At 39.3% G+C, this 15,614-nt stretch overlaps 1 protein-coding gene across 6 annotated transcripts in view; it reads left to right on the top strand.

The window, feature by feature from the left end:
- The window catches only part of DENND4A (DENN domain containing 4A), a 97,732-nt gene that overhangs the window by 42,661 nt on the left and 39,457 nt on the right, over nt 1-15,614 (top strand). For all 6 annotated transcript variants that reach the window (XM_037909908.2, XM_037909909.2, XM_043523571.1 and 3 more), the window contains exons 9-13: nt 3,289-3,433; nt 4,049-4,224; nt 8,470-8,570; nt 11,434-11,652; nt 12,022-12,167. In XM_037909908.2, coding sequence (XP_037765836.1) covers nt 3,289-3,433; nt 4,049-4,224; nt 8,470-8,570; nt 11,434-11,652; nt 12,022-12,167 — 787 coding nt within the window. The remainder of the gene's footprint in view (nt 1-3,288; nt 3,434-4,048; nt 4,225-8,469; nt 8,571-11,433; nt 11,653-12,021; nt 12,168-15,614) is intronic.

The following is a 15,614-nucleotide window of genomic DNA, read 5'->3' as shown; positions in this document are numbered from 1 at the left end:
AGATTATGGAAAGACCAAATGGTTCTCCTAACAGGACTACAACTGCACCAAGATTGGCCATCATCAGACAAGCCAATCCGGTGGCATGCCATCATGCTGTATTGGGCTTACTGGGATTCTCCTTTGTGCATTTTCAGGAGCTGATGCCTGTCCAATTCCAGGAAGAGGAGATTGTACTCACAGTGTCATCCATGGTCAGATCACTGGCACCGAGCTAGGAAGAATGCCAGGAACTGCACAACATGGGACCAGAGGACCAATGCCATCTTGCCTTGCCTCCCAAAGACCTTATCAGGCAAAGCAGTAGCCCCAGAGCCAGATGATTTTAAGACATTCCAACGTCTGCTTATGTGAATAGTGGACATTCTAGAAATAGGCACATCAGTTATTAAAAAAAAAAAATAAATAATCCTAAATTGCTTGATACACTGATGACATTGGGCCTAGCCAGAACTGCCCTTTTTTGATAAATGAAGGACTGTTTGACCCCACTAAAGCTCTGTGGCAAACACCTGTCACTATCTTAGCTGCAGCAAAAAGAGTAGAAAAGTGGTATCAAGTCCTGTAGAAAGCTTGTGAGTATTTTTATGCCCACCCTGTTCGGACTTCTTTGTTATCTGGATAGGATAAGGTGAAGACCCCGTTTCTGCTTCACAATTGGAAATATTAGGAGTAAAAGTCTCTTCCTCTAAATTCTGTCAGACTTTGCCTGTTGCCCCTGAACTCTGGCTAGGTCAGTGTACTCCCTGTTCAGACAACACATGAGCAAGAGGTCAAAGTCCCACCTCAAGTCTTGCGAAAGCTGAGATGGTGGCTAGATCCTGAGAAAGCATGAAAGGAATTCCATTCTTGATTCCCTCTCTGAAAATGACTCATCACAGACCCACCAGGAATGGCTTGGTGAGCCCACCTGAGCCATCTGCAAATGCAGGAGTCCTAGTCCCAGGGCATCTTGTAACTCCATATAAGTGTTCCAGAGCTCAGGGTTATCAAGACTGTCTTGTATGGCATTCCTGCCTGTTCTGTGGAACTCCAAGGTGCAGATCTCAATTGACAATACATCTGCAATGCACTACATAAGCAAGCAGATGCTCAGTCATCACCCATCTGCCATCAGCTGATGGATATGGGGTCGTCACCATGGCATAGCCCCATTGACTCGGAACCTTCCAGGAGTCACAAATTGCCTGGCAGACTTGAGCTGACTTTCAGTCACCAACTATGAGTAGTCCCTGCCGAAGTCCATCATAGAAGAATATTTGATCAGTGGAGGGAGTCCTGCAAAAAGCCTTTACTCCACCAAAGACAACAGCAACTATTTGAACTTCTGCTCCAGAGGCAGCATGAACCTGGGTTTGTAGCCAGATGCCTTCCTGCTATAAGGGACTTAAGCCCTCCTTATGTGCCTTTCCTCCTATCATCTAACCCCCCAGGTTGATGTCCAAGATCACATGGGACAAGGGCCGTGTTGATCCTCAGTGTTCCTTACTGGCCAATGCAGTTTTTGCTGTTGCACCTACTGCAGATGTTTGGTCAGCCTTGCACCCTCCCTCCCCCGATTCATTTCACATCCTGCTCAGACTCAAAAGCTCAGAATCGTGTCAGGTACTGCAGCCAGACCCATAGTCATTGCACCTGGCTGCTTGGACTTTCATTGGTTAATCAATGCTAAAAGAGACAGCTACTGACAAGCACAGGAAATTCTCATATAAAACAGAAAGTTATAGAAACAGTTTTCCACATGGACAGCTCAGCAGAATCTAGACCCAGCAGAAGCCCTGTTATCAAAGACCCTTGACTACATGCTACACTTGAGGGATGTTGCCTAACATTTAGCTCTCTATCTTGCAATAATATTGATGGGTCACGCTCTGACACCGTTGTGTTTGGTCATCTCTCACCCAAAGATATTCAAGTCCCTTAAAGGCCTTCTGCGTACCTACCCACCAATTAGACATCTGACTCCTGCAGGGGATGTCAACATCATCTTCCTACAGCTCATGGAGCCTCTTTTTGAACTGCTGTCAAATTGCCGTTTATACAATTTTATCCTGAAAGAGTCTTTCTGGTTGCTATTGCCTCAGCCAGAAGGGTCAGTGAACTCTGTACCCTCATGACCTGTCCTCCCTGAACCTCCTTTCACAGGGACATGATGGTGCTGTGACACCATCCCAAATTCATCCCTAAAGTGATTTCAAAATTCCACCTGAACCAATTGATTGATCTGCTTATCTTCTTCTGGGTTAAGTTTGCTTACAAGAAGGAACAGAAGCTACACAAACTGCATTTCCCCAGGCTCTACTCGTACACTGACAGGACCAAGCCTTTCAGACTGTTTCCTCATCTCTTTGTGGCCATTTCCAGCCTTGTAAAAGGTCAAGTTATCTTGTCACAGAGAATCTCTAAGTGGATCATATGGTGTATTTTCACCTGTTATCAGATAGCTGGCAAACCTCTTCCTCCAAATGTCTAGGTGCATACTGCCGGAGCACAGGCCGCAGGATCAGCCTGCTTCAGGATTGTGCCAGTATCTGAGATCTGCAAGGCAGCAACACGGAGTAACCCACTAACCTTAGTCAAACATTGTGCCCTTGACTTAGCGGGTAGGACAGATGCCAAGTTTGGGATAGTGGTGCTTCAGTCATTATTAGATTCAGCTAGAACTCGTCATTGCCACCAGCCAATGAGGATACTGCTTACTAATCGCCTAGGTTGGGATGCACGCTGACACATTTGGAGAAAGGGACAGTTGCTAACCCAACAACTGTGGTTTTTCGAGATGATGTAGTGGGTGCGGATCCTCTGCCCAGTCCTTCATCCCCACTTTGGAGTCCTCAGCAACAACAGCTTTGAATCATGAGGGAACTGAGAGGGGGGTTGTGGATGCCCCACCTTTTATGCCGTTCTGTAGGAGCACAAGATGCATGTGTGGCCTGGACTGACATGAGTATTCAAAAGATTCCCCTCATCTCATCTGCTCGAAGTGTATGTACACTTACAGTGAGATCCACACTGACTACAACATCTCAACCACAAGTACTGTAGGATAAGTAGGTGTTTTTTACTGCATAGTGAAACTAAATGAAATTGCTGAGTTTTTCTTATTAACAAGAATGCAAAAAATAGAAACAAATGGAAAACTAAGTTTGCAATGTGTTTTACAACACCCCAGCTTAAATTCAGTTATGAATTCTTCATTCATACGTGTTCATATTTTCGGTGCAGTATATTATAATGTTTTTCTGCCTAATTGTTTGATACTCACCAATGTTTTATTTTTTGTAACAGTGGTGGCAAATTTTCTACACTGCTTCAGAACCTAGGGCCCGAGAATGCAGTAACTTTACTTGTATTTGCTGTAACAGAACATAAAATTCTCATCCATTCCTTACGACCGTCTGTCCTTACTAGTGTGACAGAGGCATTAGTCTCGGTAAGTAGCATTATCTCTTCCTAAACATATCTTTTAGTAAAAAAGAATATTGTTCAAATAAACTGTAAAACAAATATATAGTACTACTTCTGGGTTTAAGTGTTATTTAGAAAATAGGGACCAGATTTCCCCTCTGAGATACCACAGAAGTAAGTGAGGTTAAATGAGTTGAGGGTGGAATTTAAGCCTATCTTTGACTTTTGCTTATTTACAGTATTGTGCCAGTCACTATCGTATGTAGGCAGTAAATGCAGGAACTCTTTAATTTCCTAAATGCCCCCGGTAGGACTATATTCTTTGGTTTTGCTCTCAGAGGGCTTGTAGATGTATATTATTTTTATATGTCTTTCCTCTCACAGACCAATGTTAGGGTCTCTACTGAGAAACGGCTAGTATGCAGAAGATTTCTGTTTTTACAGATTAAGTAAACTAAAAATTAAGAAAAATTAAATTGCCTTTTTAATTAACAGCAGCTATTTAATACTAGAGTTTACAGTTTCAATCATATGCTGTTACTTTTCATGTTAAATGTTTTTATAATGTGGAAAACAGTTCGAGATTGTATCCTTCTATAAATGTCATTTGAATATTGTGTTTTTTGTTTTGTTTTTTAAGATGATATTTCCTTTCCACTGGCCATGCCCATACATTCCTCTTTGCCCGTTGGCACTGGCAGATGTGTTAAGTGCACCATGTCCATTCATAGTAGGAATTGATTCAAGATACTTTGATCTGTATGATCCCCCACCAGATGTTAGCTGTGTTGACCTAGATACCAACACCATTTCTCAGTAAGTATTTATTACTGATGTTCTTGTATGTTTGTGATATTTGTTTTATTTCCTATGGCAAAAACCTGAGAGATTCCATTTGAAGTTTGTTTTTTACCCGTTATGTTTCAATTGTGTAGCAGCATCTTAACACTATTTCTTCTATGATGGATCTGCTTCTCTGGCCAGAAGCAACAGCTCATTGATATTGCTGTCCTATTCAGCAGAAAGGAGGCAGAGTCCTCCTTTACCATCATCACCAGGCATCATCTATCTGTCTGTCTATATATAGCACAAGTAATTAAATTCAAAACTCTGCTACACCCTAAAAATTTTGGACTGAAAACAGACACTGGATTTATGGCTTATTACAACAATCTGTAACCCACTAACCCCTTCTTTTTTCCTATAACTGCAAAGGTCTTAATGGGCCAGTTTGCCTGGAATGGTCCCTTAGAATATATGCTAACTACTTATGCTAAACAATCTGTTCCACCTTCCATTTAGCTGTGACTCTTGGGGTACCTTTCCCAGACCTGAAGAAGAGCTCTGTGTTGCTCAAAAGCTTGTCTCTCTCACCAACAGAAGTTGGGCCACTAAAAGACATTACCTCACCCAACTTGTTTCTCCTCTTAATATTTAGCAGGTAGATTGCTGTCAAGTTGAGTGCTCAGTACAAATATTACCAAACTAATCTGCACAGCCCTGCTGTAAGGTCAATGCATATTAGTGCAGTTTTTCAGCTGGCACACTTTAGAGAGAGAGTTTAAGTGACTTGCTCAAGATCACGTGGTGAGTCAGGGCAAGAGATGGCATTAGGACTCAAAAGTCCCTACCTTGAAATCCCATTTTCTGTTGACTAGTCCGCATTGTCTCTAATGTGAAAAAGCTTTGAATGTAGAAAATACTCTGCAAAATAAAGAAAGCTAAACCAGAACAATAAAGCTCAAATGCAGATCGGAGATTCTATTGTAACTACTCACAACCCATAAGACTATCACTCAGTAGAACAAGGTTGTTTATCTTTGTAGTTTCTGTGTGCCTGATAAAAGCTAAGTAGAAGCCATTTATAGTGCCAAGGAGGAGGGCGCAAGGGTTTCCGTTTCCATAAGATATGCCAAAAATAAACATAACTCACTTAATGATTTTTAAGTATTGTGTGTAGCGTTGTGGGATTTTTTTAACATATATTCAGACGTTATTCAGGAACTGGTTATTTCTAAGGTTTTTTTAAAAGCTTTTGGAATTTGTTATTAGCAGATCTCAAAAATAATCAGAAGCCAGCTGCTGAAGAGATTTAAGTGATAGCAGTGCACTTTTAAAACCATTAGGGAACAGTACTGGGAGCCAAGGGGATGAGTGCAGACAGGGTACGTCTGCACAGCAAAGAAAAACTCTCCGGCTCACAGAGGCTCAGACCATGGGGCTGTTTCATTGCTGTGTAGACTTTTGGGCTGGAGCCCGGGCTCTAGGACCCTGTGTGGTGGGAGGGTCCCAAAACTTGGGCTCCAACCCGAGTCCAGAAGTTTACAAGCAGTGAAACAACCCTGCGTCCCAAGCCCTGTGAGCCCAACTCAGCTGTCATGGGCCAGACGTTGTTTTTTCTTTCCTGTGTAGACATACCCATAGTGTATTTTTAGCAGGTTACCCAAAGGGAAGACTTGGTAAGTGGATAAAACTGCAAGAATACCTATCAGCCATTCCAGTTCTTGGGTAAATAGTATTGATTTAATTCTTCCTGTGTTCTTCAGATGAGAATGTAGCTGTTCATTCCATCATGGTTACATGGTCCACAAAAGAATAGTCAAACAATACATAGACTGGGCTGTTTTTAAGGGGTGGGGAAATGAAGCCTTGCACAGAGAATTTCTAACTATGGGGGGTGATATCAACTTCAGTAGTCAATTTTTGAAATAATGTAGGCATAATTTATAGGCATAATGATTATAGGCTGGACACAAGGCATGAGGTGAACACTCTTTGGTCTGGAGTTTGGTTTTAGACATTTGCAGGCTAAATGGGGCCCAGACAGGCTAGAGAGATAATTTGGATGTTGCTGAAACAAATAGGTCTGTATATCTTTTTGTGTATAAATCCAGTGTCCACGTATTGTCCACCAGCGAGAACTTTTGCACTGAAAAAATTAAGCCTGGTACACTGCTCTGTGGTAACTCATAAAGATGAAACACTCTATTTGAGCAATATTGTCCTAAGGAGAGAATTTGAATAAAATGATTCAGAGTTGAAACAAACTAATACTAAGTTACTCTAAAAAGACCTTTGGAACTATTGTGCACTTAATAAAACTTTATATAATATAAAAGTATTAAGACACCAAAAATCAGAAGGAAGCAGTATTCTTCAAGATCAGTTAAATATATCTGTAGCTCATAAATTATAAGAATAGTCTTTTTTTATACCAAAAGTCTAATTCAAGTCTATTTTAATGTTTTCTGACTGATAGCTTTTCTTGTCAGTATCATTCTCATTTATTTTTAACTAAAGAAGCTGGTGAGTTCATTAACCTTTCTTTGTTTTTAATTTATCATTAATAATTATAGGATGGTTCTGTCTAATTCTGTCTAATTTTTGTGTGCAAATTTATGGCCACAATTAAAAAAAAATCTTTGTGAAAAAAGATTGTGTTAAGGCACCTATGCTGATCTCGGAGATTTTGTACAACTCTCTTCTACTCTGCATTTTTGGCAGTCAGTTGAGACTGGACTGTGGTGATCTGTTTTTGTTGTGGGGTTTTTTTCTTTTTCCTTTTTCTGGGGGAAGGAAGGGTTCCATAGAAAGCAGCATTTTTTTTCCCACTGCTGTCTTTTTATGTTAATATTTTAAGTTTTCTTTACTTTCATGCTTGTTGATTCAGGTTCTTATTTTCTGCTTCTCATTATTGCTGTCCTCATGCTTCTCCTGGCAATGACTAGTTTCAGATGCATTTTTTTTTTTTGAGCGTGTGAAGTCTGTGGATATCATATGCATAAACTGTTTGGCAAAAAGCAGATGGACAAATGGTTGAGATTTTTGTGGTTTTTGTGCCTTCGATATGGTCTAAAAGACTTGCCACTGCCCTCTGTTGATGGTGAAACTGTGTAACTTTTATATCACTTCAACAACATGTTGTCTGAGGTCACATTTACCTCAGCTCTCCAGCAAAGTGGAGTTCACCTCATGTGTTAATTTATCCAGGTCATTGCGTAACTCCAGTCATTGCATAATTCCAGTCATTCCCACCTTCCAAATCTAAGTCACCACAGTTTAGAAAATACCATATATAGTTGCCATATTTCATAATATTTAAACCAGGGATCGGCAACCTTTCAGCCCGCGCCACTTCCCGCAGCCCCAGTTGGCCTGGAGCGGCAAACCGCAGCCAGTGGAAGCCGCGATCGGCCGAACCTGTTGATGCGTTAGGTAAACAAACTAGCCCGGCCAACCAGGGGGCTTACTCTGGCAGGCCGTGTGCCAAAGGTTGCTGATCCCTGGTTTAAACCATTCCTGTTCTGTGCAGAAAAACCACGTTTAAACTTCATGAAATAGAAAGTTGATAAATACAGAGCACAATAAATAGTATGCAACCTTTTTGCCTCTTTAAACGGCAAAGGTTGTGGCTGCCAATGCGGCATGGCAATGGAGGTTTTTTCGTTAGTTGGTTTTTTGCCATGGTTTTTAGGCTCAGTCCTTGAGCTAGATCGTTTTGAAGTAAAATGTTTACGCCCTACTGTGCATCATTGGCAGTCAGTACTATAGTGACCCAGGAGTAAAATAACAAGAAGATTGAGGTGCACCGGTGAAAATTTCTGGGGAAATATATTTAATCTCTGCCCACACTATGGTTGGCAGTAGGTATTGTTACTAATACTCTGTTTTCATGTACTCTAAATGCATTACTATTTCTATCTTTTAAAGCATAATTTCTCCCATCACTCTTGGGTTTGGCTGCAGAATCATTATCAGAATGTATGGGTAACCCGTTGGATGACTATGACCACGTTTCCATACAGTAAATTAAATCCCTACTTTTCCCTCCCTTGCTCAAGACCGTTCTTCATATAGTGAATTGCTAATGCACACCCATTTTTATTTTATACATATAGGATTACGTCCTTCTGGAGAAGACCCTGTGTAGAACTATATTTTCCATTTATTATTTTTATTTATTGGTATAATGGACCAGGACCCTATTGAGCTAGTTGCTATACAAACATAGAACAAAAAGATGGTCTCTGAATAGTAATACTTTTCTTCTTCCCTTTTTAGAACTGGAGATAAGAAAACTATTTCATGGAAGATCCTACCAAAGAAACCTTGCAAAAATCTGATGAACACTTTAAATAACTTGTATCAACAACTGGCAGAATGTGAGTGGGGGAAGTATAAAACAAGATTTTCACTAACTGTGGTGCATTGTAGCTAATGTTAACAGATTGTACTGTAACTAAAATCTACCAGTTTGCTGAAGGCATCCTTCATGATAAATATCACAAAATGTTTTACAGAAAGGAGAAGTTTTGCATAAAATTAAAGATTAGAAATAATCACTGTAATCAAATTTAGGCACTTCAGGAATGGATGTTGTCCAAAACTCTGAAATGTCGTAACTCTGAACAAAGCACGGTTTGGGCTCCAGATCCAGCAGCTAACGCTGCAGGCCAGGTTTCAGCAGCAGCTGAGCTTCCTACTCAGTGCCTGCTTGAGTTTGCAAGACTATGGGGGGGGAAGAGTAGTGAGAGAGCATGAAAACAGCATGTCCCCCTTCTGGAGGATGAGTGGGGGGTAAAAACAGCCCATGCCCTTCCTGGCGGGGGAAGGGGTAAAAGTGGTACAGCAGACCCCAGTGCCGCTCCTACTCTGGCTGGCTGGCTCCAGCTGTCTTGGGCCGGCAGCTCCAGTGTCTTGCTGTAAGTGGCTGCCCTGTGCATGGGGGTGGGGTGGGGTGGGGACAGGCAGCCCAGATGTACCTATCTTTAAGATGCAATAGAGGCACAGTACAGAATTTTTTTTGGGGGGGGGGGAGGGGGGTGTTTTGGGTCTCTGCTGCTGCCTGATAGGTTACTTCTGGTTTCACATGGTGTCCGGTTGATGGGTCAGTCCATAACTCTGGTGTTTTGTATCTTTTTGATTCTACTGTAACTGCCTTTTAGGGTGGGGGAACGTCAATAGAGAAGAAGCACTAGGGAAAGGACATCTCTTAAGTGAAGCGTCATGAGGAGGGGGGACAGAAGAGCAAAAAGTAGGCCAAGACCTATAAAACTCTTGACAGATTGTGCATTACAGACCACCCAATTTTCCTCATGCCTTTATTTGACAGTTGAGGTAGTTTTGGGCACACCAGCTTACTATCCTGATTCTCCATTGTGCCATTCCTGTGCACAGTTTTACTGTGACATTTACATTTTTTTGTATTCTTGGGGCAGCTCGAGTCGGAGGGTTATGCCAGGGCTGCTGTCGTGAGGCTGGTAGTGGTGGTGAAACTAGAATAGCTGAAATCCAGTGTACGCTGTTGCCACTCTCCTCCCTTGATCTCCTCCCATGCAGCCAGTGCCAAAGGCCATGAGTGGGACTGCATAAAGCTTTGCTGCTGGGGTCTGTGATAGCTATGTTTTGTACATTGAAAACTAACGTTTTTAGAGGACTGACGTGTACAAGCAGGAGATGAGGTTAGAGTAGTAATATGGACCAAATCCATAGTTTTGAAGATCAGGAGGGCAATTTTTAATGGGACTTGTAGACTGTTAGGAAACCAGTTAATGTAATGGAGGTAATATGACCCTGTTCCATAAAGTGAGAGGGAAATCTTAGCAGCATTTTGAAGTTCCTGGCAATTAGAACCAGATCCAAATCCCATTAAAGTCAGTGGGAGTCTTTCAGTTGACTTTAATGGGCTTTGGATGAGGGCCTTAAAAAGTAGAAGTGTCTGAAAGTCATACAAGACTAAATTGCACTGGCAGATATAACAAGTGGTTAAGGCATGGATTAGAATAGGAAGGGGATGGAGTCGGTCCAAAGCAGGCATGTTTAATATGTTGTAGAAGTTAATATACCTTAGCCAAAATCTTTAAAAATGGGCATCTAAAGTTAGGGTGGGTGCTCAGCACTTCTGAAAATCAGGCCACTTACTTTGGGGCCTAAATAGAATATTAGGTTCCTAATTTTAGGCATCCGTTTTTGACAGTCGTGACCATTGAGGATATCTGAAATTAATAATGTCTTGTATTGTTCAGAACTTACTAAAAACAGCATGCTGCATAACTGGCAACATGTATTATTTAAGATTAAACTATTATGAAGATCATATAGTTTCCTAATGGCTGCATATAACCTTACAGTCGGAAAAGGATTTTCTTAGCAGTTTCTAAAATATGTACAGTCTATATAATATAGAATAAAATGGATTCCTTCTTGAATTGTCACCAAAGTCTAAATTCATATAAGCATAGTTTCTAATGGAGGCTATGGCTGCAACCATAATGTGTTGGAACAGTGGAACACAATAATGAAACCATATTTCTGTTCTATGTGGGCACCATTAGCATGTTTCCACTCTGTGTGAGTAGGGGAGAGAAAAGCAGAGAAGCCTTGGGAATCAGGGTCCTAATGGCTTTGTATGGACACTAAAGACACATTTCATAAGAGTAGGGATTTGTGCTAGTTTCCTTTACCAAAGTGCCCCCATTTCTCCCTGCCCTCATTGTGCACTGTACTGTGCTGCTGATGATTGCCATATGCATTTCAATGGTTTTGTGTTTGTGTATATATAGTGTCAATAAGCCTCTTGTTGGCACTTTGGGAAAGAGGGCGTTATAAAATATATATGCATCCCATATGTATGATTAACATATTCTTAAAAACTCATTTATTTTGCCAACTAATTGTATAAATTTCAACAGATTCCATAAACTACCCTTTTTATTAGCATGTCACCAAGCAGTGTCCATACCAATTCTGTCTTTGTTGCCATAGTAACTGTACTGAAAAGGTAAGTGTGTTTGTCTCTCTGCCTCTTGTAAAACCCACAGACTAGTAATTTGTGTGCTGTCATGCTGAATTAATCATCATACTTCACTATTCTATTTAAACCAGATATAGAAAATTATAATATTGGCTGCTTATCTTATTGAGTTCACTTATCACCAAATAAGATAAGAAGGAAATCATAGCTTTGGTCAACACTGAGAATTTTTTTGATCTAGGAGAGTGCTTTGACACTATTGTTGTTCACAGTGCAGCAAAGACCAAGAGAAGATGCATTAATGGAATTAGCAATGAATGACTATGATTTTAATTCGGGGAAGAAGTTGCATTTGTTAGATATGGAGATCCAGGAGGCATTTCTTTGTTTCATGGCTTCATTATTAAAAGGTTATAGGTCATACCTAAGGCCAATAACAGAGGCACCTTCTGAGACTGCCACAGATGCAAGTTCCCTCTTTGAACTACAAGGTAAAGGTTCATATTCTTGATTTTTAATCATAAGCTAATAAAATATGCAAAAACTATTTTTCACCGGGGTGATGAAGAAGAAGAAGAAACCATTTTCTTGTTACTGTGCTGTATGGAAAAAATCAAAATACCATGTAATGGTAGTGGGCAAAAATGATATGATGCCACTGGCAAAACAGTATTGAAAAGGTAAAATGTGTCTAATTGATAGTATTTGTTAACACAATAATAGAGATGTTTCATAACAGTTGCTAGTTTTTAAAGATAACTTTTTGTATCACTTCTGTAACGATTATCCTATTTGTTAGTGAAATATGTGCTGTTTCCTTCACTTCAAAGTGTTCTTACATGCATATACTTTGTTTTAAGGGTTCTTAAAAAGTCGAGATCGGTCGCATCAAAAATTCTACACATCAATGACCAAAACTCAAATGTTTATTCGCTTCATTGAGGAATGTTCCTTTGTTAGTGATAAGGATGCAAGCCTTGCATTTTTTGATGATTGTGTAAATAAAGTAAGTGTGTTTTTAGTACATTTGTAGTACTTGATTTATCTTTTTCCGTTGCTCACTTCCACAGGTACTGTAGATAGCGTAATATGTTTGTTATATAATTGTAATAAGCTTGATATAGCTTCATTATAAATTATTTCCATTTCTGCTTTTTCTTTCCTGTTTCACTTCTGTTTTCTGGTGCCTTAGTGTAACTGTTACTCTAGAGTCACTTTCTACCGATGTTGAAGTGCAAATTCTGGTAAAGTGAATAGCTAGATAGCCCAAGTATTCAAATATGCATCCGCAATGCACAGTGCATGCATGCAGGTTGTGATTTGTACATGCACGTACATCGACATTTTGAAAGTTTTGATCCATATTAGGAAATATGATATTCCTTATCATTTGAGTTGTAGTTCTTCCTACAGTTCACCAGGACAATACCACATTCCTTAAAGAGCAGTTTAGTTTTCATAGGATGTGTGATGTTTTATGTAATTGTTTGGAACTGAATATGAGCATCATAAGAAACTGAATAGTATCAATTAATTACTTTTTATGCTTTTTATATAGTAAACAAAGATCCACTTGATCTTTGCTAACATTGGGTTGATTTCTTTTAATCAATTCTAACTCAGCACTTGCAGCTTTTCTAATTTATTAATTTTAAAAAGTTGTTTTAGTATAGACCCTCTGATGTATAATGAGCAAACATTTATATGTATCGTTACTCTTTACACTCCTAGGCAACAACAATTATGTATGATTCCCATAAAACATAGGCCTTCTTCCTCTTGTAGCTGTTTTAAATCTAATTCTTTTATGAATATTCTACTTTTACCTGTGGATATTTCCTAACAGACTTGCTATCAAATGTCTTGGGTATCTTGCATGGAATTCTTCAGCTAGCACAATACATTATTATATATTTTGAAAAATCTTTATCAAGTTTTCTTATGACATTTTTGTGGGTAGCATTAATTTAGTATCATGGTTTCATACTGCATTTAATGGAATACTCTCTGCTGCTCTAGTTTCTTTACTGCCAGGCAGTTTTCCATATCTGTAACACACACAGAAGAGGAAAGATAATTCTGTCAAGGGCATGTGGGAGTACTCCAGGATTATGAGTGGTGTCTTTCAGCAGGTTATTGACCAGTAACTAAGAACTTGTCTACACAGAAGCACTCAGGAAAAAAAATAATCCAAATCAACTCAAATTATGAATTTAAAGTGGATTAGTTAAACCGCATTAAGCCCCTACGTGAACATTCTTATTCAGAATTAAAGTAGCCTTAATTCAGTTTAATCGTAATTCATTTCCAAAGTGAATTAAACTAAACTGAATTAAGGCCACTTTACGTCTGAATAAGAGTGTCCACCTAGATATTTAATGTGGTTTAACCAATCCACTTTAAATTCACACCTTTTAATTAGATTGATTTTTCTGAGTTCCCCATGTAGACAAGCCCTAACGTTAGCTTTTTGGCAAGGTCTAAATGCTTTGCTGGATTCGGCTCATAGTGGCAGGTCATTTTACAGCCAGAATGCTGAGCTTCCCATGTCAAAGTAGGTTTGTTTGTGCATCATTTGCAGAAGTAAATTTGTTTAGCCTAAGTACCACCCAGACTTTAAGCCCAATTTCTGTTTTAGTGCAAACGGTTGATAGTGCCCAAAATAATGCACATGCACTCAATTGCCATGTTATGGCTTTGGTACAGGCAAATCACTTATGTATGCACTTTTACTGATGAAGCTAGTTCCATGTGCAAAAGTGAGTACACAAAATTGGCTTGATCTTGACTGAAAAGTCTACCTCTTATTTTCTGCATTATGCTAGAAGTGTGTGTATCTGTTTAGGAAGGATTAAATTGCAACCCACAATTTTTAATATTATTTGGCCATATTCTACTGTAACAAAAAGTTCCTGTTAATAGTGTTGGAAATATAAGATCTGTTTGTTGTCTTGCTAGGTACCTGGAACATTCTGTTCTGGGACATTGATGTATAAGCAATGCGTGCTGTTGTCTAGGATTTCCTGTAAAGTAGGTCACCTGCTGTTTGTTCCACAGGAATTAATGTTGAAGATTATTAGAATAGTTACTTGTTAGGGGGCAAAGCAAAGGAAAGTCTGACTGAAGAATCCGTACTTTGGGAAAAAAAAAAAAATCTGAGAAGAGATCTGACTTATTGTGCAGAAAGATTTGATTGGTATTTTATAAAGTGTTGTAATTTTGCACAATTCTCCTTATCTACTTTTCCAGCCTTAGGTCGGTTTTCATAGTTATCCAAAAACAAATTAATAAAAGAAAGCATAATTGTATATGTTCGTAGACCATGAATTCATTTAATTAAACATTCAAGATATCTTCACAATTTAACAGAAAAATGCTTCCTAGTGAAGCATGTGACCCATGTTAAACTTTTTTAAAAAGGAAAATTGCAGACAGACAAGAATGTACTCTAGTGGCTAACACTGCTGAGCAGCATTCAGATATAATTGCAGTGCAGACTAATTGTGTCTCTTAATGTTAAATAGGGCTTTTATTCAAAATGAGTTTATTATACAAATGCCAAGTTCACTCTGTTACATTTCATTTTATTTTATTGAATGGTTTCAGTGTGCACATAAATCAGTGTCTTAGCTAAAATTATTATTTGTTCTGGGAGTTCAAGCAATACTCTGAAGGAGTAACTCTTCTGTTGATGCTGCCACTATACAGTCAGCAAATAGTCTATGCAGGTCTTAAGACAAAGCAAGAGGTTCTACTTTTAGAAAAGAAGAAAATGGCAGTGTGTTTGTTTGAGTATAAGGCTGAGAGCTTGGAACTCATTTATTCCTGTCCTGGTTCTTTCTCCGCTTCATTCTGTGGGAAACCTGTCTACAGTATGTCTGTTTCCAGTCTCTAAAATGGGGATAATACTTACTGTCTCACCAGGATGTTGTGAGAATAAGTCTTATACAATGCTTTATAATAATCCTTGCATTGTGCTTTTTGTCTAAGAATCTCCATGAACTTTACAAAAGTGGACAGCTACTCCTAAAGATAGGGAAACCGAGGCACATAAAAACTGTATTACGCACCTAGGATTTGCTGATCTCCATGGAGTAATTTCCCCCAGCCAGACTTTTCTCAATAGGATGAATAGATCCTCACAAAGGGATTTCTTCAACGTCAGAGCAATAGTAAGGTCCTTTCACACTGTATTCCTTGGCCCCTGTACCCCTGACATTGTTTTTGGGTTTATGATATAAGGCTTACTAAAATTAAAAATGCAAGAACTATACTATAGGAAAATCAACAGTTAGCTGGGTCATTCTCCTCCTTCCCCTCCGATAACCAGATATTTATATTGGCCATCTGTCCATGACTGGAACAGTACAAAGGTGTCTGTGTGGTTGTCTTTGAACACAACTGAACGATGAGGTTGCCTACCACCATCTTGTTCATCTTTAAGATAACCAAT

The sequence above is a fragment of the Chelonia mydas genome, chromosome 10 (assembly GCF_015237465.2).
Source record: "Chelonia mydas isolate rCheMyd1 chromosome 10, rCheMyd1.pri.v2, whole genome shotgun sequence".
Classification (NCBI taxonomy): Eukaryota; Metazoa; Chordata; order Testudines; family Cheloniidae; genus Chelonia; species Chelonia mydas.
The sequence above is the reverse complement of the archived record's forward strand: the minus strand, read 5'-3'. Positions and strand labels throughout refer to the sequence as shown.